General features: G+C 54.5%; 9 protein-coding genes across 9 annotated transcripts; 3 read left to right on the plus strand and 6 right to left on the minus strand.

Moving 5' to 3' along the window:
* Positions 1 to 2,576: 2,576 nt before the first annotated feature.
* Positions 2,577 to 4,583, minus strand: J4E90_008350 (uncharacterized protein; the record flags this gene model as incomplete). Its single annotated transcript, XM_051437878.1, is given in 2 exon segments — positions 2,577 to 4,561; positions 4,580 to 4,583. 2 exon segments carry the CDS (start codon positions 4,581 to 4,583, stop codon positions 2,577 to 2,579), a joined length of 1,989 nt encoding a protein of 662 aa, XP_051288689.1.
* Positions 4,584 to 5,984: 1,401 nt separating this feature from the next.
* J4E90_008351 (uncharacterized protein) lies at positions 5,985 to 7,272 on the plus strand (the record flags this gene model as incomplete). Its single annotated transcript, XM_051437879.1, has 2 exons — positions 5,985 to 5,990; positions 6,448 to 7,272. The coding sequence occupies 2 exons, from the start codon at positions 5,985 to 5,987 to the stop codon at positions 7,270 to 7,272; spliced, it is 831 nt and encodes a 276-aa protein (XP_051288690.1).
* A 429-nt stretch (positions 7,273 to 7,701) lies between these two features.
* On the minus strand, positions 7,702 to 8,394 carry J4E90_008352 (uncharacterized protein; the record flags this gene model as incomplete). Its single annotated transcript, XM_051437880.1, has 3 exons — positions 7,702 to 7,766; positions 7,817 to 7,933; positions 8,112 to 8,394. The coding sequence occupies 3 exons, from the start codon at positions 8,392 to 8,394 to the stop codon at positions 7,702 to 7,704; spliced, it is 465 nt and encodes a 154-aa protein (XP_051288691.1).
* Positions 8,395 to 8,634: 240 nt separating this feature from the next.
* Positions 8,635 to 9,444, minus strand: J4E90_008353 (uncharacterized protein; the record flags this gene model as incomplete). Its single annotated transcript, XM_051437881.1, is given in 3 exon segments — positions 8,635 to 9,275; positions 9,292 to 9,349; positions 9,397 to 9,444. 3 exon segments carry the CDS (start codon positions 9,442 to 9,444, stop codon positions 8,635 to 8,637), a joined length of 747 nt encoding a protein of 248 aa, XP_051288692.1.
* Positions 9,445 to 10,271: 827 nt separating this feature from the next.
* J4E90_008354 (uncharacterized protein) lies at positions 10,272 to 12,441 on the plus strand (the record flags this gene model as incomplete). Its single annotated transcript, XM_051437882.1, has 2 exons — positions 10,272 to 10,279; positions 10,386 to 12,441. The coding sequence occupies 2 exons, from the start codon at positions 10,272 to 10,274 to the stop codon at positions 12,439 to 12,441; spliced, it is 2,064 nt and encodes a 687-aa protein (XP_051288693.1).
* Positions 12,442 to 13,014: 573 nt separating this feature from the next.
* Positions 13,015 to 14,445, plus strand: J4E90_008355 (uncharacterized protein; the record flags this gene model as incomplete). The annotated part of the gene is made up of 1 exon (XM_051437883.1): positions 13,015 to 14,445. One exon carries the CDS (start codon positions 13,015 to 13,017, stop codon positions 14,443 to 14,445), a length of 1,431 nt encoding a protein of 476 aa, XP_051288694.1.
* Positions 14,446 to 14,864: 419 nt separating this feature from the next.
* Positions 14,865 to 15,113, minus strand: J4E90_008356 (uncharacterized protein; the record flags this gene model as incomplete). The annotated part of the gene is made up of 1 exon (XM_051437884.1): positions 14,865 to 15,113. One exon carries the CDS (start codon positions 15,111 to 15,113, stop codon positions 14,865 to 14,867), a length of 249 nt encoding a protein of 82 aa, XP_051288695.1.
* Positions 15,114 to 15,985: 872 nt separating this feature from the next.
* Positions 15,986 to 17,290, minus strand: J4E90_008357 (uncharacterized protein; the record flags this gene model as incomplete). Its single annotated transcript, XM_051437885.1, has 3 exons — positions 15,986 to 16,774; positions 17,170 to 17,176; positions 17,283 to 17,290. The coding sequence occupies 3 exons, from the start codon at positions 17,288 to 17,290 to the stop codon at positions 15,986 to 15,988; spliced, it is 804 nt and encodes a 267-aa protein (XP_051288696.1).
* A 5,380-nt stretch (positions 17,291 to 22,670) lies between these two features.
* J4E90_008358 (uncharacterized protein) lies at positions 22,671 to 24,083 on the minus strand (the record flags this gene model as incomplete). The annotated part of the gene is made up of 3 exons (XM_051437886.1): positions 22,671 to 23,242; positions 23,292 to 23,670; positions 23,719 to 24,083. Coding segments are annotated over 3 exons (1,316 nt in total), but the record flags the coding sequence as incomplete, so codon positions are not given.
* Between the last annotated feature and the right edge of the window lie 1,080 nt (positions 24,084 to 25,163).

Genomic DNA, 25,163 nt, shown 5'->3' on the forward strand with positions numbered 1-25,163 from the left:
CGGTGTATCAAAGAATTTGTTTCACGCGAATACAGCGACTTCTTCGTCTATTTAACTACCAACACGTACAAGAACGCGTGAAGAAAACAACCTATCTTTTTAACATCTCGGTCGGCTCATGGTATGTCTAAGAGAGCATCGCATACATTGTCTCATTCCATCCGACTCCTTTCGGAAAATCCAAACATCAATCGACTGTTGCGGTACAGTACGAACAATGGCAATCGCACATACCGCGCTTATCAGACTCGTTCCAGTGCGTCCAAATACCATGGAGCAGGACAGCTAGAAAGACATACCACACGATCTTCTTCGCAAAGTTCTGCGTTTCCAGACTACAGCGTAGTCGATGCGCTTTGACTCTTTCAAAAGCTTCGAAGTTGTAATCGTATTTGACAAGCGCCCACTGCGTGGGGTCGTATTCCTGCTCAAGTAAGAATCCATCGACCATATCTTCTCTTAGATCGTCATATTCTTTCAGAGGCGTCCTCTGTGGAGTTATCAACCTCCATGGGTCAACAGGTCTCGGGGTGCCTGAGTCGTTGTCCCTCCAATGAGCTTGATCCTTCCATGCTTCTTGTTCGACAATCATCAGCTCTGAGTTGGAGGGAATAGTCGTGCGAAGGCGGTCAGACCATTCTGGTCCGAAGTCCCTTTCGAGGGTTGACGGAGTTGGTTGCGATGAGTATTTCATGGTTGAGCTGATCGGGATGAAGAATGCCGTTGAGTGGGATCTCACACATTTGGACGAAGCACATGATAGAGGTCATTAAAGTCGGCTTATGACCATTTTAAGTCTTGGGTGAAAGAGAATGCCGGTACTGAGCGACCATGTTGATCAAGACATTCACGCTTCAGTGGTTAGTCGCTCCACACGTTGCGCTGTGTGAGATTGCTAGATCGGATCAGATGCGCACATCGCGACTTGTGGGAATGTTGAGTCTGAACACAGTATTGCTGCGAACGAGTCGCCGAGGCGCATTGATGAGGTCTTGATGGTCGCACATCAACACCGTGGCAATGAAGGTTTTGGTGTCGCAGTGAACCCCGCGCTCGGCACACCTTCCTCCCTCTCTGGTGGGGCGAAAGCGCACAAGCGCACCCAGTGGGGCGGACCCTTTCCGACGTCATGTTCAAGCTGGGCGCGCTCCACCAACAATCCGAACAAACGGACGTCTGTCGTCCGAACGCGTCCATAAGAAGGCTGAAGTGGCATCTTGAAGCTCCCAATTCCCCTGATCACACGCCACGAGTCTTATTTAATTTAACTAATCTATCGTCGCGAAAATCCAATCAAAATGGCAGGAGACGCAGAAGACCGCGCCGCGCTCGTCAACCGACAGCTCCCAGAGATGACCCTGTCAACAGCCGACAACCCTCTCACAGCACCTAGACCACCACCAGAGAACCTCTCCACCGGAGAAAGAGCGCAGTATAGGTTCCAGGTCAAGGGCAATGCGATCAGTACGTGAACGCCTCTAGGGTAACCTCACCCATCTTCATCCCCATCCACACACCACACACCTTAACCATCATCCTAACCACCACCACCACAGTCACTGGCGGCGCCGGCACCCTCGCCCTCGAAGCCGCAGCCGCCCTCCTCGAACACGGCGCCACGGGCCTCGCCCTCTGGGACATGAACCCCGACCAAGCCTTCGAAAGCGTCAAGAAACTGCACTCCAAGTTCCCCCACGCGCGCATCATAACCGAAGCGGTCGATGTACGAGACGAGAAAGCCATTGCCTCAGCCGTCGAAAGCACTGTAAAGGTACTTGGTAGCATAGACATGCTCTGCTGTTTCGCCGGCGTCGTAGGCTGCACGCACGCGATTGAGATGGCGGCGGATGAATGGCGGCGCACGCACGATATCAATCTTACAGGGTCGTTCTTGTGTGCACAGGCTGTTGCGAAGCAATTCCGTGCGCAAGGCACGGGGGGTAGTGTTACGTTTACGGCGAGTATATCCGCGCATCACACGAACTACCCTCAGCCGCAGTGCGCGTATAATTCGTCCAAGACGGCGCTGTTGTCGCTGGCGAAGAGTTTGGCGGCGGAGTGGAGTAGCTATGGTATCAGGGTGAACTGCTTAAGCCCAGGGTATATGGACACGATATTGAATGATGGCGATGGTTTGATTAGGGCGAGGAAGAGTTGGAATGATAGGAATCCGATGGGACGCATGGGGCATCCGTGGGAGCTTACGGGGCCGTTGGTGCTGCTGTGTAGTAATGCGGGGAGGTACATTAATGGGACGGATATCATTGTTGATGGTGGGGCTATGGTATTTTAAGAGGGAACATATAGTGAAGGGAGAGAATGCAGGAATGATAGAAGATATCCGACCAGTGAAAACGCTGAGGTAGTACGCGCATGAAGGTCCGGAACTAGCTCCGCGCTACGTAGCCGAGCCATTCATGGATGCATAAGCCTACACCAGCCACCAATCTTCCCTCTTCTTCATACCAACACCGTAGACATGATATTGCGATGACCCAGTGTCCATTGACAGAGATGAGAGTGCTTTGCACCCCCGAACCCTTGACTTGACGCTGACCAGTGTAGTTAGCATCCCTTCATACCAACACGATAGACTGTTCACGCATCGTGCTGTCTCGAATCGCTTCTCCGTGCATATACCCATCAAAATAACAGTCGCCAATAAATTGGTAGTATCCTTCAATGGGTTTCTCGGACTGGTGACTTCCACTAGATCCATCGCTTTCATCACCCCCAACGTCGCTCGCGTCTACAGGCTTGAGTGCCTCTCTTTCTTCTTTGTTCAAACGCGCGGGCCGCAGGATGAACGGCACGTTTCCACCGTCTAGAACCCATACCTCGTCTTCAACACGAACGTGCGGATAGCAGAGGCCCTGGCCGTTGTTACCTGTCTTGAAATAGCGACGACCATGTGTTATGACGGAGATCATATGGCATAGTGTGGCATCAATCGTACACTCCTCTCCTTCAACCCATACAAGGAAGTGTTCGAGCCAACGCATCGTTGCAGGACTGAATTTGAGATCCCACGCGTGGCTTTCTGTACCGACTGGAATGTCCAATCCTCCGAGCAGTGTTCGCCAAAATGCCATGACGGTATTCGGCTCTCTAGAGAGATTGGTCTGCAGACTAATATAAGCTAAGGTTTCAAAAACACTGCAGTTGAGCGCGGATAACATCCATCTCTTGAAGACATCTTTATGTCTGCGGGCAGCCTGATCTGTCAAGGATATTATGGTCTGTACATCTTCGGACACAAAGGTAACTTTGCCTACACGACTGCCTGTGACGCCGAGCCCCACTCGTCCTACCACCTCACCCGACGATCGCGGGGAAGCTTTTAGCAACACAGCGCTCGACCTGTGATCATCGGAAGCATTGAAGACGCCATTGTCAAAGAGCTTGTACCTATCGAAAACCACATCGACGTCCATGCGATCGTAAGGCGCATCAAAGTCCCGCACCCAGGACGCCAGTTTGTACGGCGCTGGGCCATATTGAGGGCCCGTGAGACTCTTTAGGAACCCCCGTTCGCGTCGAAGCATTTTGTAAGTAGCCTGGAAGAAAACTTCCTCTTTGGACAAGGCGTAATCAGGGGTGAAGAACCGGTCATCAACGACCCCTAGCAGGCCGTAGACTTTGTCGCGCGGATCTTGACACGTCCGAAACCCATACACTACGTGTTGTGTCTGTAGGTCGTATTGCTTGAGATCGCCTCCCTCATCGCGTTTTCGATCGTAATAAAGGTTCCGGGTTATGGTGCAAAAGTCTTTTAGAGCAATAGCCATTGTAAGAGGCATTTGCGAAACGGCATAGTTGCAACATGACTTCCAGGCATGTTGGTCGTAGTACAACCCGCATTCGGTGATCATCTGAAGCGATGCCGTCCATGTGTCAAAGTACAAGGTACCGGTCTTTGGTAGGATGGCTTCTTGTACGGTCCATACGCGTGTCCACCAAGGACTTCGGTAGATAGCGAGAAAGCCTTCGCACATCATGTTGAAGTCTGCGTCGGGCGTGTAGACAACCCGATGGGGACTATCGGGTGGGAAGCAGGACCATTCAGAGACATGGCGACCAATTGCCAGCAACCGTATGATTCCGAACGGATCCGCTCCTTTCAAGTCCTCATTTGCTCCATGGCCAAGGCGGCATTGCGAAGCATCGCAGCCTAGCCAGATACGTACTTGGGCGCATCCGGAATATATCTTGCCCATGAGGGCCACTTGGTGCGACCTCTCCGTCGTATCCAACTGATTGATGCACACAGCGTCTACCCACAGCGGAAATTCGTTGTCCGGGTCGCGCATGTGCCGGAGCGCCTGCTCGAGATTGGAGGTAACTTGGACCGCGACGCCGTCGACCTCGATCAGCTTCGTGGCGTTGGGGTCGCCCCAGGTATATGACAGAGCGTCATAATGCGGCTTCTCGTAGAAGCTGACTGGACGCAGGCTACATCGAATAGGCTCCCATGCGTTGCCAGCGTGCAGGCTGAGAATACGCAGGTACTCGCTCGCATGCGGTAAAGCTTCATAATCAAGGTGGGCGTGGATTGGCTTGGCTTTGTTGGCGTGCACACCCATCGTGGGTGGTTGTTGCCTCAAGCCTCATCAAAATAGCAGCTTGGAGGGATGCAGCTTACCGAGACCTTCCTTCCGGCGACATCCTGCGTGCCTGCCAGATTGAGACGGAATGGCGAAGCGAGCCAAATCTGAGCTCCAAATTATCTGGGCCATTCCAGCGAAGAAACCCTTATCCGCTCACCCTTTGCTTAATCTCTTGTGCGCTGAAAAGTAAACGTCGAGATGCACGCACAAGCTTCCTCTTCCCCAATCTTATCACCCCCCTCGCAGTCGCGATGCCGATCCCATTATACCCCGCCTCGCCTAACACCTCTATTCTTCCAAAAGCAGTATCTTTCCCAGTGCGCACGCATCAGCCGACTCCCGTACCCCAGCGACAACAATGCGCAAGGCTAGTTCCCACGATACAGTTCACCCACCTGCAGGCCAAACGTGGCGGCCGACTAGCTTAATAAGACGGCAAGTCCGTCCCGCACCACCCGGCAAGCGTACCCCTTGCCTCGTCGCAACGCCAATAGGCCGTGCAGCCAGCAGGAACCTTGGGAGAGCGCCTGCGTTTGACATGTGCGGCTGCGACTGCGCGCGGAAGCGATAAGGACAACATCAACAACTGCATCAACTTAAGGCGCGCATCTGGGACTTTGGGCATCCGGACATCCCGAGCTATTCTTCTCGCAGCGGCTTGCCGCGTTATCATTAGCCCAGCCCTTGTTCATCAAGAGACTGACACCTTCTTGTGCGCTGCGCGCCGTCCTTGAATTGAAGGTGTCCGCAGCACCCAAAATGGCCGACTTATCGCACACCCGAACGAACGACGAGATGCTTAAGAACGCCGCGCATCTTTCGGAAGACGTTCCACCCGAAGACGACGAAGTAGGCGGATCCTCTAACATGAGAATAGTCGACTTTGGAAGAGATGGTACCGCCGATCCTGAGAACGGGGTGGATGAAGCAGTGCATCAACAGCCGCCAAGACGAAAAAAGAGGAGGTTTGGACTGGGGAAGAAGAAAGAGAGTTATAGCCATACGCATTACAAGGTCTACAAGAGACGGTGGCTTGGGCTGGGCCAGTTGGTGTTGTTGAACATTGTTGTTAGTTGGGATGTAAGTTGACACCTGACACCGTCGCCCGTTCCGTTGTTTGCTTCTGCGCGTGTTGCGAAAGGGTCTTCCGTTCCGGACTTTGAGCGTTGCCCTGCGTTGTCGATCGGCGGTGTTGGGACAACGTTGCATGAACATCATTCTTGAGCACCAAGAAACTGCGAAGTACAACTGTAACTAACACATAACATAGTGGCTGACATTCGCCCCCATATCAACAACCTCATCCCAATACTTCCACGTCCCGGAATCATCCATCAATTGGCTCTCAACCGCCTTCCTCTTCTCCTTCGCCGCAACATGTCCGTTGACCATTTACTTGCTCCACCGCGGCCCCAAGCCATCCATCATCGCCGCATCCATCTTGTTGCTGATCGGCAACTGGATCCGGTATGCAGGTACCAAGACCAACATCTTCCCCGTAGTCATGGTGGGCCAGATCTTGACGGGGTTGGCGCAGCCGTTTGTGCTCGCGGCGCCGACCCGGTATAGCGATATGTGGTTCACCGAGGGAGGAAGGATTGGTGCGACGGCGCTGGCTAGTCTGGCGAATCCCTTTGGGGCGGCGGTAAGTATAACGCAGGAGGAGCAGACGAAACCGTGGCTAACAAAACACAGCTTGCGTCTCTCATTAACCCGTTCTTGGGCGACGTACCAACTACGGTGTTGATAGTATCAATCATCGCAACGGTAGCATGCCTCCCGGTACGTCTTCCCATAACCTCCCGTCAGCACTATCACATATCTAACTAACACCACACAGTCTTTCTTCATCCCCGCGGCACCACCAACACCCCCCTCAGCTTCCTCTGCCATCTCCAAAACCTCAATTCTGACCTCCCTGAAGCACATGCTTCGCACCCCCTCCTTCTACCTCGTCTTCTTCACATTCAGCGTCTACACGGGCTTCTTCAACGCCTTCACTTCGCTGCTAAACCAGATCCTGTATCCATACGGCTACACCGAAGACGAAGCGGGTATCTGTGGCGCGGTGCTCATCGTTGTTGGACTGGTAGCTTGCGCTATTACCTCACCCATCATAGACCGCACACACGCCTACCTGCTCGGTATCAAGATCCTATGTCCTGTGCTATCCGCAGCTTATCTAGCGATGATATGGGCGCCGGAGACGAGGACGATCGTCGCGCCGTATGTACTCGGTGCAGTCTTAGGCGCATGTTCATTTTCGCTGCTTCCGATCGCGCTGGAGTACCTAGTCGAGATCACTTTCCCAGCTAGTCCAGAAGTTTCCTCAACGATCTGCTGGGTCGGAGGACAGGTCTTCGGCGGCATCTTCATCGTCATCATGAACGAGCTCAAAGACGGAAGACCCGTGGATCTGGACGCTGTACAAGATGCGGGCAGGGATGAGGCTACGGGTGGGAATAGACCGCCTGGACATATGCTTTGGGCGCTGGTCTTCCAGGCTGTGGTTTGTGCGGTGGTCTTGCCACTGCCGCTGATGTTGGGTGTGAAGCGGTTGGGCCTCGCTAGTAGAGAGGGAAGACTGAAGAAGGACGTCGATGGCGATAGCATTGTTGTGGCGGAAGAGGGGTCTGGTGAAAACGTCCAGGGACACGAGCAATGACTCCTTGGGGACATGGATTCTGGTGACGATTACGAGGATGATGATGACGACGACTAGGGTTTCTTTGTAGGGCTGGGTTTTCTTACCTTGTCTTTTCGGGTTTATCTTGGGTGGGGAACTGGTTTCCTTGGTTCGTCTTTTTCATTATAATTGTAAACGGGATTCATGTCCGCGTATTATCAATCAAGACGATACTTTGCGTCATTCATTCATGATGTTGTGCAATGTCTTGAAATGGATCGGGAAGATAGAAGTACAGTGATATTCTAAACACGACTCTAATATGTACAGTCATCCACGCATTTGACATGTCTTGATGCTTGCATTCATTCCATTCCGAAGGGGCTACGTTCCTACTACTTGTCATGTGCCAATATTGTATTGGTATTCGCTCGTAAGAGGACGAGGATCGGCGGGGGTCGGGTCTGTTTACTTGAGCTGGGCGAAGAGCTTGGGGGCGGCGCATTGGGACGCGCAGTGGGCGAGGTGGAAAACTGGAGTCATGTTAGAGATTGTTGGCAATATGAAAGATGGGCTGACGCACATTCTTCAACGCAGTCCTCGCTGGCCTTGCCGTCGTTCTCGATCTGGCCTGTTACCCGTTGGGCGCACTCGTCGTAGTGGTGCTTGGGGCCGTGGCATTCCTTGGACTCGGCGCATTCTGGAGGAGATGGTCAGTCACTGTTCCGTCTGCGGTGGCGCTGCGTGTCTGGCATCGGGCCCTGTCGGATACGGTGGGCTTCTTATCGACACGTCCTGCCAAAGCCGAAGCCCTCCAGACACGCAATTGATGTTTCAAGGCCGCTGGGTTTCCATATTCGTAGTCCGGGATAACTCACCCTGCTCAAGCTTCTCCTTTGGGTCGGGCTCCTCCTCGTCCTCTTCCTCCTCCTCAGGCTCATCCTCGTCATCGCCGCTCGGCTTGTGTCCCTGCTCGCCCGAGTCGCCGCCCTTCTTCGCATCCTGCTTGTTGACCTCGGCCTCGTCGCCGCTCTCCTCGTCGGTGCCGGACGCAGGCGTCTGGGTGCTGGTGCCACCTTGGACGGGCGGTTGGCCCTCGGCGTCGGCCGAGGGGTGGGAGAAGGTCTCCCAGACGTCGGAGAAGAAGTCGGTGATACCCATTGTGGTGGCTCCGGGGCAATTGGGGGTCCTCGAGTGTGGGTGCGGGTGGTAGCGGAGGTGTTGGGCGATGGGGAACGAGAGCTGCGAGAGGTGTCATGCCGGGATCGCGAAAATGGGCGGTGCACGGGCCAGCGAAATGGTTAGCGGCGTCATGTAATTCTGAGCCATCTCAGTGGTCTCTTCATTGCGATTACATTCGTTGTGTATTCTTTACACAACATCGTGTTATACGGTACATAGCTAGTTCCTATGTCTCTTAAACGCCTCCTCCACGCTCACTCCGCGACACACGTCCGCAATCACCCTCTCGTCCGCCTCGATCAGCTTCGGTAGTAGGTCGAGCAGTTCGTCTACCTTGCCCTGTGGCACCGCGACCACGCCATTCTCGAAAGGGTCAATCATGATGATGTCGCCGGCTTCGACCACCGTCTCGCCGATTCTTACGGGCACATTGTGCGCATGAAACTTGGTCTCGGCTCCTGCGCCGATGATAGACGTCGCTTTGGACCAGATAGGCAGCTGCGTCTGGTTCAGCGCGGTGATGTCCCGCACCCGACCGTCGACGACGATACCCTCTGCACCGAGATGCTGCATGCGAGCCGCCATGATACCGCCGACGACTGCGCACGACTGCCCTGGAGGTTGGCTGATGACTACAATGGTGCCGCTCTCGGTATAGTCTGCGTATGGTCTGGAGTCGGTAAGGTTGGAAGCTGGAATGCTGTCCGTCATCTTGGGAGGGTTCGGGAAAGACTTGGTCGCTTTCGCAATCATGAGGAAGGTCGATGCAGGCGCGAGGACCTTCTTAAGCTCAGGCTTGGGGATGCTGGCTGTGTGAAGCAGCGGCCCTGACGAGGTCAATGACTGATGTGACACATTGTCTTCAATTGATCGTACTGATATCAGCGAGGAAACCCGCGCCTGGTACGTGTAGCTTCAGTAGACCATCCGCGAGCTACAAGAGTTTAGTTACGAATCTGGCTATGGAGAGGGTAAGCGTACGTCACATGCTGCGTATTCATATAGCTTCTTCCATCTGGGTGATGCCATTGTCGTGGTTCTGTAGTATTGATCGCGAGACAATGTATATGATCTAGACGTGCAGCGCGACAAGCTACGAGGCTCTTTACCCCGCCAGCCGAGGTGCGCCGCGACTTTGGCACAACATCTTCTCCAACCTTGGACTGGATGCACCACAAGCCTCACAAACGGCTTGACATCTGAACTTCTCAGTCCGTATAGTTGTCAAGATGCAATGACTGCCCTTGCTTACCTACGTCATAGCGAATCGCCCTGAACCCAGGCGCACGTCAAGATATCACACGCCGCTGTACCATGCTGCAAGTGAATGGACGCGATATCTGAAATACAGAATATCCTACAAGACGATTATGTGATGAGCCGTGGCGGTGAATTGACCCAGATGGTGGCGCAAGGTCGAGTTCCGCCGTATCGCCAAGCACACGACAGATGCAAGGGTCTCGGAACTTAGATGCATCTCAGCACTGGCCCATTCTGCCACTTTCCATAGACGTGACGACTAGCTTTCCGTGGCCTCTCGCCGCCACGCCTGCACCACCGCCCACGCGCGCCTATTCCTTTCCTTTCATTTGGTACTTGATATAGTCCCTGCGGCCTCTGCGCTGCGCATTCTTCACCATGGCCCTCCACGCGGCCGGCGCTGCCCAGGTGCGTTTTGCCACGAGTTCCGACATCGCGTCATTGAACCCCTACTGACAAAACATATAGAAGGTCGCTTCTGTCACGTCGCAACTGTCGCCCACCATGTCTACCGTCCTGCGCTCCCCGTGGCACGCCCTGGGCCGCATGCCCACGGCTGCCGGCGTCAGGCAGCTCACCACCGCATCTTCGTCTTCATGTTCAGGTAAGTCGCAATGAGGCACAGTCGGAGCACAACACTGACACTCTGCAGTACCGCGCGTCGGACTATGCAACCCCTTCGCCATGACATCGCCCGTCGCTGCCCTCAGGGCACGCCAGTTCTCTTCCATGTCGCGCAACGGCCCTCTCTCGCACTTCCGCCAGCTGACCAAGCCCGGCATGCTCGGACTCAGCCTCGTACAACAGCGCTCGCTCTTCGGTGGCCCCTCTCAGGAACAGCTCGCTCGCCTCGAACAGGCTGCTAATGCCAGCCCTACGAGCGCCTCCGCTCAGGCTTCCTTCTACTCGGCTCTTCTGCGCGGCAACTACCACCAGATCATCATCGACCGGTACAACACAGGACGCTTCGCCACCAACTCCACAATCGACAAGATGTACAACAACGCCTTGGCAAAGACGGGACAGGACGGCGGCGAACACTCGGGGCTCACCGCGAACCAGCGCCAGGCTATCACCCAGGCCATTGGCGCAAACGCTGGTGGTGCCCAGGTCGCCAAGACCAGGGGCGGCGCTGGCGTCAAGGCCGACCCCGTCTACGTCGTTGTCGAAGAGTCTCTGATGAATGTTATCTTCAAGTGGGTCCGCTGGATCTGCGGTTTCGCTTTGGCTGCCTACGTCTCCCTGATCCTCATCACCCTCTTCGTCGAGACCAGCGGCGTCCTCAAGAAGGGCGTTGGCGGTAAAGAGAACGCCGAGGTTCGCCCCGAGCAGCAGAACACCCGCTTCAGCGATGTCCACGGTTGCGACGAGGCCAAGGAAGAACTCACCGATGTCGTCGACTTTCTCAAGAACCCCGACAAGTACAACAAACTCGGTGGCAGACTCCCCAAAGGTGTACTCCTAGTTGGCCCTCCTGGTACTGGTAAAACTCTGCTTGCTCGTGCTTGCGCAGGAGAGGCCGGCGTTCCCTTCTTCTACATGTCCGGTTCGGAATTCGACGAAGTCTACGTTGGTGTCGGAGCCAAGCGTGTCCGCGAACTCTTCACTGCTGCTCGAGGCAAGGCGCCTGCCATTGTCTTCATCGACGAACTTGATGCCATAGGCGGAAAGCGCAGGTCGCGCGACGCCAGCTACCACCGCCAGACCCTCAACCAGCTTCTCAACGATCTCGACGGCTTCGACCAAAGCAGTGGTGTCATCTTCATTGCTGCCACCAACCATCCCGAGTCTCTCGACGAAGCCCTGCTTCGCCCCGGACGCTTCGATCGTCATGTCCAGGTTGAACTCCCTGATGTAGGTGGCCGACTGGCTATCCTCAAGTACCACACTCAGAAGATCCGCCTCTCTCCCGATATCGACCTTTCTACCATCGCCCGTGGCACACCTGGATTCTCTGGTGCCGAGCTAGAGAATGTCGCCAACTCGGCAGCTATCCGTGCTTCTAAGATTCAGGCAAAGTTCGTCTCTCTCGACGACTTGGAATGGGCCAAGGACAAGATCAGTATGGGTGCAGAAAGGAAGAGCCGCTCCGTACCGCTCAAGGACAAGATTCACACCGCCTACCACGAGGGCGGCCATGCGCTCGTCGGTCTCTACAAGCCTGGCTTCAACGATCTGCACAAGGCGACTATACTTCCCAGAGGTCACGCCGCCGGTATTACCTTTTTCCTTCCGGAAGAAGAGGGCCACCACACTCGCAAACAATACATACGCCAACTGCAGGTCTCTCTGGGCGGCAAGATTGCCGAAGAGCTTGTATATGGTGAGGAGAATGTATCCACCGGAGCTTCCAGCGACATTTCCAACGCAACGAGGATAGCGTACATGATGGTCACTCAGTGCGGCTTCTCAGAAAAGCTTGGCAACGTCGACTACAAATCTAATTACGAGATGGTCGCACCCGAGACCAAGCGAATCATCGACGACGAGGTGCGGAAGTTGATCGATGAGGCAAGAAAGGATGCAAAGGAGTTGCTGCTGTCGAAGCGCAAGGAGCTCGACAGATTAGCCGATGCGCTTGTGCAGTACGAGACGCTGGACAAGAAGGAGATCATGAAGGTCATCAAAGGCGAAGACCTTCCTGGCCGGCTGAAGGCCTTGCCTGATGCGCCCATCAAAATCCCAGATAACCCACTCCCCACGGCGATAAGATCAAGGGGTGATGGTGGTGACGGCCCAGAACCTCCCGCGCCCATACCCGCGTAGTCTGCGGACGGGAAGGATGGATGTGCATAAAAGCACGTTGTTTATGAGGTGAATGGCGTTCGTTCGACCTCTTCCCTCTCGTTAGAGGGTTTCGCTTCATTGGTCATGTACAATATTAGGAATACTTTAGCTTAGCGAATAGAGCGAGCTATTGACCACGTCGCGCCATAGATAGTGATGAGAGCCGTGTGTGGAGATGATGGACAGAAAGAGGTAGATTGACGATAGTAAGAAAATAACGAGGAAAGAAGATAGACACACCAACACAAGCAGCTTGCAATCCAGATGAAGCTGCCTGGTACACTCTTGATGGTCTTACACCCCAACCTTGGTGAATTGAACAAGGAAATCGCGATTGCGATGTATTCACTCATGTCACCAGTGTGAAGGCCAGATGAGCAGTGGCGAGTTTCTGAGCCCAGTTCCCTCTGCATGCACTCTCAAAGGTCGCGAAATAAGAGACAACCCACCATGTACCGTCAAGCTTTGGCACTCACTGCAGCCAAGTCAACTTCCTCACGGTCATTTCTACGGCTCTAGCCCCCTACTTCTATTCGACCTTGGAATTACAACATGGCGAACTCCCGTAACAATAGGACTACGCCTCCAGCATCGCGGAACATCACCAACATCGTCGACCAGTACGCGTCACCGGCTATGGGGTCATCACTGCCAGAATACTCACCAGGGTCATATGATCCTATTCTGAGCGGTCGTGGACAGGGTGATGTCAGCATGTCTTCATCGCCATCCCCATCACCATACCCCCTTTTAGACTCCAGACGAGCCGCCTTCCGTCAATCAACATCCACGCATTCAGGCTATCTCGACCGCGCTCAGCTCTTCGGTCGCACGCCCATCCAGCGCAACGCACGTCGCGCCAGCCCTCCTTCTACCTCGAACATACTAAACATACGAAAGCGAGCTTCCCGTACCCCTACTGGTGAGTGGGCGGAAGCCGGTCTTCCTGAGCCACCGATTGAGGAGAATAGGGTTAGCTTGGATAATGCTGAGGGTTTGATTTGTACGCCTACTGGCATTACTACGCTTGGGGTTGGAGAGGGGACGCCGGGGAGGTTTTCACCGACAGCGCGGTCGCCTGCTGAGGATGCGCTGAGGGTGCAGTTTGAGGGGGGTAGGGTAGAGCTGGCTAGGGATCTTGCGTCGCGAACTGGTCCGAACGGGAGGTCGAAGTGGGCGGGGAGAATCGAGGATAGGGGTCGTGAGGGGTATGTGTCTCCTAAGACGCCTTCTGTTGCTTCTGATGATAAAGAAGAGGAAGAGTTTGGGTATGTGGATCCGGCGAGTGTTAGGGATGTACTTGCGCGCGTCAAGGCGAGGGAGGCGATGGGTGGTGAGAACGGCCGTGCGAAGCCACTCTTTGACGGTGGACAGCGTGAGAAGGATGAAGGTGGGCCGAGCAGAAGCTACTTCGACGTAGATGCTCCGCGCCGCAGTAAGCATGCGCTCTTCGCCAATTCTTCGGATCCAGACAAGCCTTTGCCAAAACTTCCGGATCGAAGTGTCCGGGTCTTTTCGATACCATGGCAACCGGTCGAACAGCCCCCTACGAAAACATCAACTCGTCGAAACCACCTATCTGCAGCTAGCGATCGAGCTAAGCTTTCTTTCTCGCCTATCGTCACTGCTATGGACGTGGCTCCCGAGCCAGCGGGTCAAAATCTCGCCATCACACCAGCACCCATCCATCTTTCCCTTAGCCCTATTACAACAACCATATCTCAGCAGTCTACTCGTCCACGCAACCGCACCGGTCTCACCTTCTCCCAAGCTACAGCAATAATCTACGGCTGCATGGCCATCACAGCATCGCACCAAGCGCTCCTCGGTCTAGGCGGCGACATCGCGGCTATGGACCTGATCTTGGGTCTATATGGCGCTTTCCTTTTTGGTGTCGCTGTCTGTGTGGCTCTACAACTGCTGTTGGGCGCTAGATTGCGATGCGTGCCGGGGGACGTTCTGCGATGGTGTGGGCGGGCATAGGGACCTCGGGATTCATACGTGAAGCATTCTGGGACGGAGTTGAAGATGGAGTTTGAGAGCGCCGCGGTCAGGTGTAGACGCGCAGGATGTATGCTCTTTGAATGGAGGTATGGGAAAGATCGTTGTTTGAGTGGGCAACGAGTCAATTTGCGATGTGTAAGGGCATACTATAGATATAGGAATGATGCGCATCACGACGCAGTGAGTAGGTATGTTATTGCGACATTGATCTTTCATACCATCCAGTGTACTAGACTCTTGGCCTTCCATAGAGTACGTAAATCTCTGCATGTGTACACCAAGTTGTTCGTGACCATCACATACCGACTTCAATACACTCCACTCCTCTCCACCACCAACCCAAGTCTACACCGCATCCACACCTAGAACCCATCGCCCCCTCAAACCCATCCCATCAATCACACCTGCGGCCTCCTCCTCCCCTCCTCCGCCTCCCGGTCCCCCATTAACGACTCATCCGCATCGCCATACTCCATAACGCGTCGGCGCGCCTCCCTCGATATAGCCTCGTTCTCCTCCCGAACGCGACGGCGCTCCTCTTCAGCCTGTGCCTCGATGAGGTCTTGGACGTAGATTGTGGCGTCAGTGAGCTTGGCGATGATGAAGTTGGCAATTGCTCGCGGGGAGCCTGGGCCGTTGCTGTCCATGGGGTGTGAGGAGGTGTTGTAGGGTGTGTTGTAGGGTGTGTTGGTGGAGTTGAGTGGTTCAAAGAGTAAGGTTTTAGAGAGTGAGGCTTTAGAGAGCTGTGTTAAGAGGTTGAAGTGATAAGGACAGGCTGTAGAGTTGTGGTGGCTGCTTTTGTTGCTGCGAGGGTGCGTAGAGCGAGGTGAATTGTCACTTCATCTGCTTTCCATGGTACGTGGTGGACCCTTAACCGCCTTCCACGACGATAGGCCTCACCAGCAAGGGTAACAATCGCATTCACTGTCGCCCTGATTTTGAATGCCATTGTCAACTTACCTTCAAGAGCGCCGTCGCTGTTGTGACTGTCGCTTTCACCTAGGGCGTCAGCACCGTAGATTGATCAGTGCAGCAGCGACGTATGGAATCGTGACACTTTTGTCGCGCGCTCATCAACTCTTCGCATGAACACCTGCACGATGTTGCTTGTATTTGTTACTGGTCATGACATCGAGGTATCGAAGAGCGTGGCGATTGCTGGTCTTGGACCGACGCGCCTTCACGCTGTGTCGGCGAGTCCGCAGCCAACGTAGACCTGACACTATGGGGAGTTAATACTGTGACGGGTCATCGGTAATGCGCTACAATTTAGATGAGGAAGTGTTGCGCAATAAAACAGCGCTTTGTTCAATCTTGTGTGTCCAGCTGTGACGCGCATGCGGGCACCGTCTACTGCAGGGTCTGACCTGTGCCTTCCTCCATTCTTCACCACATCACCATTCGAGAGTGCATTGAGACATTGAGTAGCTTCATTCACCTAGCTGTCGGCATTAGCCGCGACTACGCTTGCAACCCCTACGAATCATACGCCAAGTATGACCATGCTGTCTCAAGACATCTAGTCAGCATGGATTTGCACATCGCAGCTTTGAGCGGCGCGTTCGACAGCCTCAGCGAGTACTGCAACCATCATCATGCCCAACTGAGCAAGTAGCTGCTCGCCCATCCCTGTAGCCACACTGACAACGAAGCACACAGGCGCCAGCAGCACGTCGCGCTCGACTTTCTCAGTCCAGCACAGTTGACGCAACAGAGCGGCGTAGACCCCCATAAAGATCGCCGATTTCCAGAGAGCAAGAAGCAGAGTCTTCGGCCCTAGAAGAGATGCGCTGAGGAAGGTAATCGCGTACATGGCCATGACACCGAACTGAATGTCCCGTTCTAGTTGCGCATTCGAGATCTCGAAGGGACCGATGGTGAGGCGCTCCGGGAAGTCGCCGATCTTTCCTTCGTCCACAGTCAACCGCTTAGAGATATTCGTTTTGGCGAGGCCGGCCGCGTCGATCTTGAGGATGAGGTTCAGCGGGCCTATGTTGTTGACCGTAGCATCGGCGTCGTCTTGACGCTCCCGGTTGTGCTCGGCCAGCGCTTCGGCGATCTTGCTGGCGACATACTCGCGGATGCCTTGACTTAGCGAACTGTCGTCGTCGAAGGTGTTCGACGCGAAAGACTTGCGGGGGCTGGGCTCGTCTTCATTCAAAAGCGTGGAGTAAACGTGCTCGTCGGCGGTCTCGATGGGACGTGCGGTTTGTGGCGATATACGAGCACTCTTGAGGAAGTCATTTGTGCGCTTGATGCTGGTGGTTTTGTACCGCACCAGGTTGGGGTCTTCGACGGGGCCGCCGTGCTGGGGATAATTGGGGCTGTCTGCAGGCTTGTTAGTGAGTGCGTTGACATTGTGAGCAGCTTGACGTACCAGGTAGTATCTGATGCTCCGTGGAGTCCACGAAACTTGCACCGCAAACGCGGCTACTGTTCTCGTCTGTCACAATGTTAGCATGCTGTAAAGAAGCGCCCTGAGTAGACCCTTACTGTTCACGGCCTCTGCGATCTTGTGGGAAGAACCCAATGGCAACCCACTTCGTTTGTCTGCATCGCCAGCTGCGCGTGGAGAGATATCCTGGCTTTTGCAGTTCGTCCCGCGGCCGGCATCGCGTATCGGAGTCTTGTCGATCGCGCCTAGATCTGACTCTTCAACTGCTGTAGAACCAATCGTCTCGCCATCGCCAACCTCAGTCTCACCAAGTCGCTGTAAGCTGTGCATGGACTGCTCGCTGGGTAGGAGACCGATCTGTTTGTATCCTGGGCGCACATATGGCGACGCCAACGGGCTAGATGCGACTGGCGGAGGCGACTTCTGCATGGTAGCGGGACTGGATGATGCGCTCGAGCTGGACTGCTGTCTGAACAGTCCGCGGAAACGGCTCGGCTTTCGATCGGTTTTCGGTGTCGCGTTCGCGGGAACGCTGAGGCGAGCCATGTCGATGTCTTTCGCGTTGACAGGCGTTTCCTTTGGTGTTGCGGATGACATCTGGAGGAAGTAGAGTGAGTGGAGGGGAACGAGCTGCGGAGTGTTGTGGCCGTTGTCGCGCTTTGCTAAGCGAAAGTCGCAGTGAAGGTGAGTCTGCACGGATCCAAACGCGTCGACTCTTCACTCAGCAATCTAACCTTTGAGGATTTGATATGACGTTCGATTCTATTATAGTTCTTCTACCCTCCACACCGCTGCGCAAACAGTCTCGTCGTGATGTTTGATGAGGCGCGACCACATGTTTGCTTGCATTACCTTCACTCAAGCGAACGATGCCCAATTCCGGTCGCGGCGGCGAGAGGTCCTCCTCATGAACTAAGGCGTAGAGCTTAATGCTTGCTCGTCCAAGCGTATCCGTGTCTCTTACGCTCCTAATGGATCATTCAAGGACAGAATGACGCGACCACCGGGGCGGCCAATGACCTCGGGATGGAGCGCTTTTGCAAACATGCGATTTGGAACTGCGGACTGACAGCAAGCCGCCAGTTCAGTAACCCAGACAGTCAGTTCGTAGAGTATAGGGCGACTGATCTGTCTACGGCGCAGGCTTCTCGTATGGGTGCTAGACAGCCCAGTATTGTGTGCGTTGTCCCGGGAAACCGCTGAGTTATTTGATGACCATTGCGCAGACCGGCGGTATGCTGTAGTCGGTCTTTCAACCCTCAACGCTACCTAGGTACGCCTCACCTTCATCGCCAAGAAAGAGCCCGAAGTTTCAGACGATCCAAGGAAAGGTGGGTATCTGAAGAGGCGTACGTAGACCTAAGACTATTATAATACTACTAACCGCGCCGCTACTTTATTTATAGTCTACACGCGCTTTGTAATGCTGTTTACGCATACACGTAGCAGAACGGGCCCCCGATCGTGCTTATAGCTTCGCCTATAGTCACGTTCGGATATCCAACATACGGACCTATAACTAGCTTGTCCCCCAGCGTAGCGTTTGTGGCCGTAGTGTCGCCAATAGCGCCCGCGGAGCCCGCCACCGCCCTCCCGCGGCTTTCGAGATCTAGGTTCTGCCAGGTCCACCAGACGCGATCGATCATCCCGTGATGTGGATAGAATGCCGGGTCCGCAGGGCTGTTGTAGAAGTCCGACCCTGCATCGCCGCCTATCGTGTAGTGTCCACCTGTGTGCACTCCCATCCGCCCCTGAGCGAACGCACCCTGATACTCGGCCTGGAAGGACGCGATGTTCGTGTAGTTCTTGATAAGGCGAACGACCTCGGAATCCGACGTGGCGTTCGCAGCTTGCAGAGAGATATCGCGGCGCAGACAGCGAGGATTGTACCCCAGGCCATCAGGCTGCGGATTCGGCGAGAGACCACCGGGAATCTGAAGCATAGTCTGAAGTGGTCCCATGTTGATCTTGAAGCTGCCAGAAAGTCAGCTGGCCTGTGCGATATCAGTAAGCGATCAGAACGTACTCTTTGAAGGGGCCGGAAGTCACGCAACCGCCGCCTGTTCCAGGCTGGAGGTGCATTTAGCAGGGGCCAGCGACGCCGTCCCAGGGAAAACAAGAAGAGTTGCGATTGGGGATGTACTCCCCATCGCCAGACATGCTCGAAGCGCTACCGTCGAAGAACGGACCGCTCTTCGGGTCCTCGGCATAATGAGCCCAGTTGTAATATGGAAAAGTCCCCTGGAAACCACACTCGTCTCTAAGCATCTGTTCATAGACCCAGGTGAAGTACCGATGCCACGACAGGAAGTTTCCGGTGCCGTGGATGGAGAGCGACTGCTGGATATGAGTAACGACCAAGTCGTCGTAGCGACTCTTTGCGCCCGGCGCGACAGAAGCCGGGGTCCTCGCCGGCAGCTTGTGCAAGCAATTAACGGCATCGGTGTAGGCGACCCTCTCCTCGCGGGGTAGCGTTGCCCTATGTCGATCTCAGTGGTTTGGTGCTTCCAGCTTCGATATCGACTCACCATTCCCTTCGGACCGACAACTTCTCGGGTGTGCAAGTTCCTGGGCTCGGAAGACCACGTTTCGCCACGTGGAACATCAACTTTGTGAAGCCTTCAGCAGCAAGAGCATCATTTTCCATGAAGTTCACATGGGTGCGGCCAGCCAAGGCCAAGGCCGCACTGAGTACGCTGAAGAAGTAGACAGCCTTCATGGTCGAGCTTGTTTTGGTTGTCTAACGTTGCTGCTACTCAGGATACAAGAACAAAAGTGATACCAGCTCAGACGGTGTAGGCACGCTGGCCAGTGAGGCCAGCATCCAGCTTTATAGGGTGCAGAATGACACGGTGGCGGGCAAGCCTCGGGAGCATCCAGCCGCTGCGAACTCGACCGCCAGGATCTGATAGGCAGAGCACGAACGTCCTGTAGGACGCATAGTCAGCGGCTTCGAGCTAGCTCCGCGAGTCTGGGGCGGCCCGGTGGAGCAGTGAAGGGGCAACGCCGTTGATTGAGTGGGACTGGGACCTGCAGAGATTATGCGCGATCAGAGACGGACACTCGACAGGACGCCTCACGGTATCGTTGCGGGTCATCGACGCGTCGGCCGATGACTTTGTTGCGTCCAGTGTAGAAGAGGAGAAAGACGACGTCGTTGGAGTCTCGGCCGCGCAAGTCGCGAGAAGTTATCTGGCAGTCTAGCGCACCGAGTGATTGTGGCATCTCTCTGGCCTGGTCTAGCACTTCGAGCGGCGTGGAGGTCTTGCCCTCATACGGCGACTGTGCCACATTAGAGTACGCGAGGCGGCGTGGTACAACAGCCCTGCACGCTCGCCTCCAATCGGGTCCAGTCCGCTCACCTCTCTGCCGCACCTGCACGCGACATTCGAGCACGAGGCGCTTGGCGCGTAGGAACACCACTATCCCGCCACATCCTCAACGCCCCACAGGAGCATAAGTGGAAATGTCTATGCATCGCGTATGCAAGGATGTACGCAGATGCCAACTCCGTCCCATGCTTGCCTAGAGCACAGCGAACAGACTCAACGACCCAGCAGCTACCATGGCATGATATCGCTTCGTACAGCAGCACTGAAAGGCTCGAGATACGTGCCAGACCAGCAAACACACGCGCATGCTCTTTTCCAGCCGTGCCAGTTGTCTGCGGTAGTAAGGAGCTTATCGTGGAGCGCATGGCACAGGATGCCGTCTTAAATTGGGCTCCCTTCATCGGTTCCATTGCTACGGGATGGACGAGCATCGAGAAGTCGGCTCTGTGCCGTCTTTCCAAAACACGTTCATGTGCGTTGACCGCGCCGTAAGGAACGGTAACATGACGGAGCAGCAAGAACGTGTAGGGCTTGCAGCGTCCATCACGACCCCATAACTTCACAATCCTTCGCTACCTCACCAAGATGCCCGCTGCGCACTTACTCGCCTACTCGATACCACAGTACGTAGCAGCACTGTCGGTCGTTCTGACCCGCTGCTGGGCTCGCTCCAAGCGTGGCCGACCATACGGCTCGTTCGGAACCGACGACTGGGTGATGATCAGCGCGCTGGTACGCATCGTGTGCTGCAACCCGTTTCGGGACTCTATACTGACACGGCGTACCTAGGTGTTTGCAACATTTTGTTTCGTGTTCTACATGCTCCAGGTCGGGCTAGGGCTGGGGAGTCGTGTCGAGCTACTTGAAGCCAACGCGGCTATGTATCGCCAGCTGCTCGTGTTTCGCTTTTTCCACCAGATGTCGGTGGTAGTTGCGCTCGGATTGGTAAAAGTGTCGATATGCCTCTTTCTTCAGCGCTTGGTAGCGACGAACAAGTCGTACTCTCGGGCTCTCTGGCTTGCCATTGTGCTCATGGTTATCTTGACCCTCGTCAGCGTAGGGACGATAGTGAGTGAGCCCGTTCACGTCTCACGCAGCTGCTTGAAGCGCCTCCCTTGTCCAATTTATCCATGCTAAGCGATGGCACTGTGCTAGACTTTTCAGTGCGTCCCCATCACAGCGGCATGGGACTACAGGTTGCGTCCGCCGCCGTTCGGAGTGGGCAACGCAAAGTGCTACAGCCGGAGCACTTTCACTATCATCGGGCTCGGAAACGGGAGTAAGTTCCACTAAAGCCACTTGCGTCTTTCAATCTCGTTCCTGACCGTGTAGTATTTCACATCGTCACAGATATCCTGCTCGCCCTCCTGCCGATCCCAATCGTCATCAAGCTCAAGGTCACAATCCGCATTCGTATCTCACTGGTTCTGATCCTCTCCTTTGGCGCGTTTGCGGCCATTGCCGGCATAGTGAGACAGACCAAGGCCAGTCCGCTTGATGAGCATGACGCTTATTCGATTTGGAACTTTCTCGAACTGCACATGGGTATGATCGCAGCGTCCCTGCCATCTCTCAAAAAGCCGCTTGCAGCCATCTGGGGCACGATTGCTGCGAGGCCTCAGGTACCTACTGGCGCAGCGAGAATGTCAAGCCTTGGAGATCTCACTAGCAAAGTGTGGCCGGGGTGGAAGGCTGTTATCCGTCATGGTTCACCGACTGAAAGCGGGCATGAGCTGGTGGAGGCAAATTCTTCTCCGGAAGTCAACCCTAAAAACAGCAGTGACGGTTTCTAAAGACCTGCGCATCTAGTAAGGGATTATTACACTGATCGAACAGTTTGAACAACCCTGTAGCCAGGCGGGGTCCGAGGATGCTGTCGACTGCAAGGACAACAACACTTGTCCCATCAAGACCCGGGGCGCGGGCGTACGGCGATGGTTGCGGTAACGGGCTCTCTTATCTCGCGTCTATACCTCGTTCGTTTCCTGGGTGGCGCCCACAGCACGTCTTGTGTACATCGATTTTGAGGCATCTGGACTCTAGCAATTCATTCTCACCTTGCCTACTCTCCTCGTTTCTTGATAGGTGCCGCAACGCGAAATCCCACTCCATGCGGAAGAAATGATAGCCAAGGCCCGAGGGACAGATCGCTTCGGGCACACGGCCGTCCCGTCTCGCCCTGGAATACGTTCGGTGGTAGTCGGTGGCTCATTGCAACCCGCTCAGCAGTGCTCATCGCGGCCTTCTCTGCTGTTCAAAATTGTAGCTTGGACTGCTGGTCCGTGGACGTTAGTTCAGGGTAAACTTGATGTCTGCTAAAATTTGCTTGGAGCTAGCAGACCTAAAAGGTCCTCCCGGGTAGGGGCTAGTAGGCCTACGGACCTCTTCTTAGGTAGGAGGCAGGCCACTGCTATAGCTGGTGTACGCAGTTGCGATCTCTTGCAACGTGTGCGCAAGAACGCGAGCGACGCGACAGTTTATACCTTCTTCACTATCCAAACCTGCGCCAGGTATGCGTACCGCGTCAACGCTCTCCGGTTAAACCCGTATTCCGCCTCCTTACTCCGGACTTTCTTGCCCTCAAACGTCAGCTCGCCGCACTCGTCGCCCAGATCCTCGAACTCAAAGCCCGTCTCTTCAATGACATTGATGATCTCCTCCAAGCTTAGCTGCACGAAGGGCCCGGTGCCGTACAGGAGTGGGCCGAAGTTGATCCATCGACCACCAGGCTTCAACAGCCTCTGAATGGTGTCGAAGTAGGCCATGAGGTTGCGCGCCGTGTCGATGAAGAAATGGGTGACGATGATGTCGTAGTGGCCTGGTTGGTCGTTGAATGCGGTGTTGAAGTCGCCCTCGACAAGCAGGACGCCTGGGTTGGGGGTCATGTTGGGTATCGTCACACTCCGGATCATATCGGCCTTCGTAGCCTGATGCGACATTCCGTCAATAAATGGGTGTATGGTAACCGCGTGCGCTTCCTTTTGCGCTTCCATGTACCGGTATCCGACATTCATGAACATTGACCACTCGTTGATCGTGACCTCGAAGCCTGTCACTGCGTCAGTCGCCGCTCTTCTGCTTTTGCGCGCCACACTTACCTCCGAGATTGGCGACATCATGGCCCAGCCGACCGACTCCAGAGCCTGGAAGCAATACCTTGAGTGGTGCGCTTTCGGCTGACTCTGCTTTGATGGCGCTCAAGGTGCTCAGTATGCATGGGAACGCTTCGTTTCTCTCTTTCAGACCTTCGTCCGCCCAGTCGCGTACGTAGTGCTTCAGCGTTTGGGCTGTCGCAAACTTGTCTGCTTGGCGCTTGTCGCTCTCTGCCCGCTTCATGTGCTCGTCCAGCTCTTCCTGGCTGATGCCGTAGAACTTCATGGCGTGCATGGCTATACTCTTGGAGACCGCTGCATTCACGTAGATCAGCTCTTCGAGTTCATCGAGCTTCTTCGTGTAGCCGACGGTGTTCTCCAATGTCTGCTTCACTGTGAGCAACCGGTATCACAACGCGCACGTGCGACCGACCTTCTTCTGCTTCTTGCTGACGCTCTTGTACAGACTCCGCCAACGGTCCAGCTCAGCCATGTGGCGTTCGCGGTACCTTGTATATGCCCACAGCGCCTCGAGGAGCCTGTAACGCGGGTGGCTCGTTCCCCATTTACCGCTCTTCTTGTCCATCCTTTTCAGCAGCTGTAGCTTCTCCCGTCGGTGGCGGCGCGAGGCGCTGTTGTCGCTTGGTGGCATCGCACCCATCATCAAGGGATCTTGCGCGACCTGCGCATTATCCATGGCGATCTTGACTTCGTCGGCGTTTAGTGTGTTGCTTGTGGCATGGGCTTGGCTTTCTCCGCTCGATGTTCCGACATTAGCCAGGGCTACTGAGCTGAGGCCTGCGATGAACAGCAGCAAGGATGTCTTCATCTTCCATGCGCCCAGGGCACGCGATCGTTCTGGATTGATGGCGCGACGCACAGTACCGCAATTCGAATTTTGCGGCTGAGTACCGTGTTGGCGCCAAGCAAGCCTCGATGTTAGGCGTTAGATACCGCAGATTGTGGGGTGTCGTTCGCGAAAGCATCAATCTCAAGACGAGCGTTCATACAGTCGCAATGTCATGCCCGTGACGAATCGTAGGGAGACGACGACATGGGCTGCCTTCCATGCTGATGCTTGACGACATGCCTCTCGTGAGGGCTTACAAGCGTGGCTATGCAGAACATGTCGGGGAGCGACTATGTGCCCGGGGTCGTTGTCGGTGTCAATTGCTAGGGTTGTACAATTCAAGGGCGCGCCTCTATACACCGGCGCGGAAGACGCGTAGAAGGTGCACGAGCTATCGCTAGAGCTACCTGTCGAACTCTTCTTTGCGGGTAACTCTACGACTCTAACACTCTAAAAGAATACGCAGCCTTTAGCTATTCTACCTCTAAGCAACTGCCTAGAATTCTACTATAATTTACAATTAGCGTAGGTTCTACTCTCTATTAGTTGTATTAGCGTAGGTTTTATACCTTTATTCTTACCTCTCTTTTCCTCTCTATAATAATTTTCTTATCTTTTCTACCTTTTTTATTACCTCTTTACTACCTCTCTACTACCTCTCTACTATTTCTTTACTACTTTTTTACTACTATACTACGTACTATAATACTCTTTACACTCTCTACTATAATATTAATATCTATTATTTACCTCTATAAATATAATTACCTACCCTAGAGAACGTGCTTAGAGCTACTAGCTCTAAGTAAATTTTAGTAAGAGTAATAAAACTAATAAGAAATAGAAGAGTAGGCCTAACCAATATAAGGCGACGGATTATGCACAATCCGCGCCCGATTTGGTATCGCGTTAGGGTTCGCTAACTAAGAAAGGAAATCTAGAGGGCATAATCCGTGCGCATAATCCGCGGGCTTTAACAGTATCGCAATGTACTAAAACTTACCTAGAAGATGCAAGACAACGCTGCA

Source organism: Alternaria incomplexa (genome assembly GCF_024043165.1).
Source record: "Alternaria incomplexa strain BMP 0042 chromosome Unknown scaffold_12, whole genome shotgun sequence".
NCBI classification, from domain to species: Eukaryota; Fungi; Ascomycota; class Dothideomycetes; order Pleosporales; family Pleosporaceae; genus Alternaria; species Alternaria incomplexa.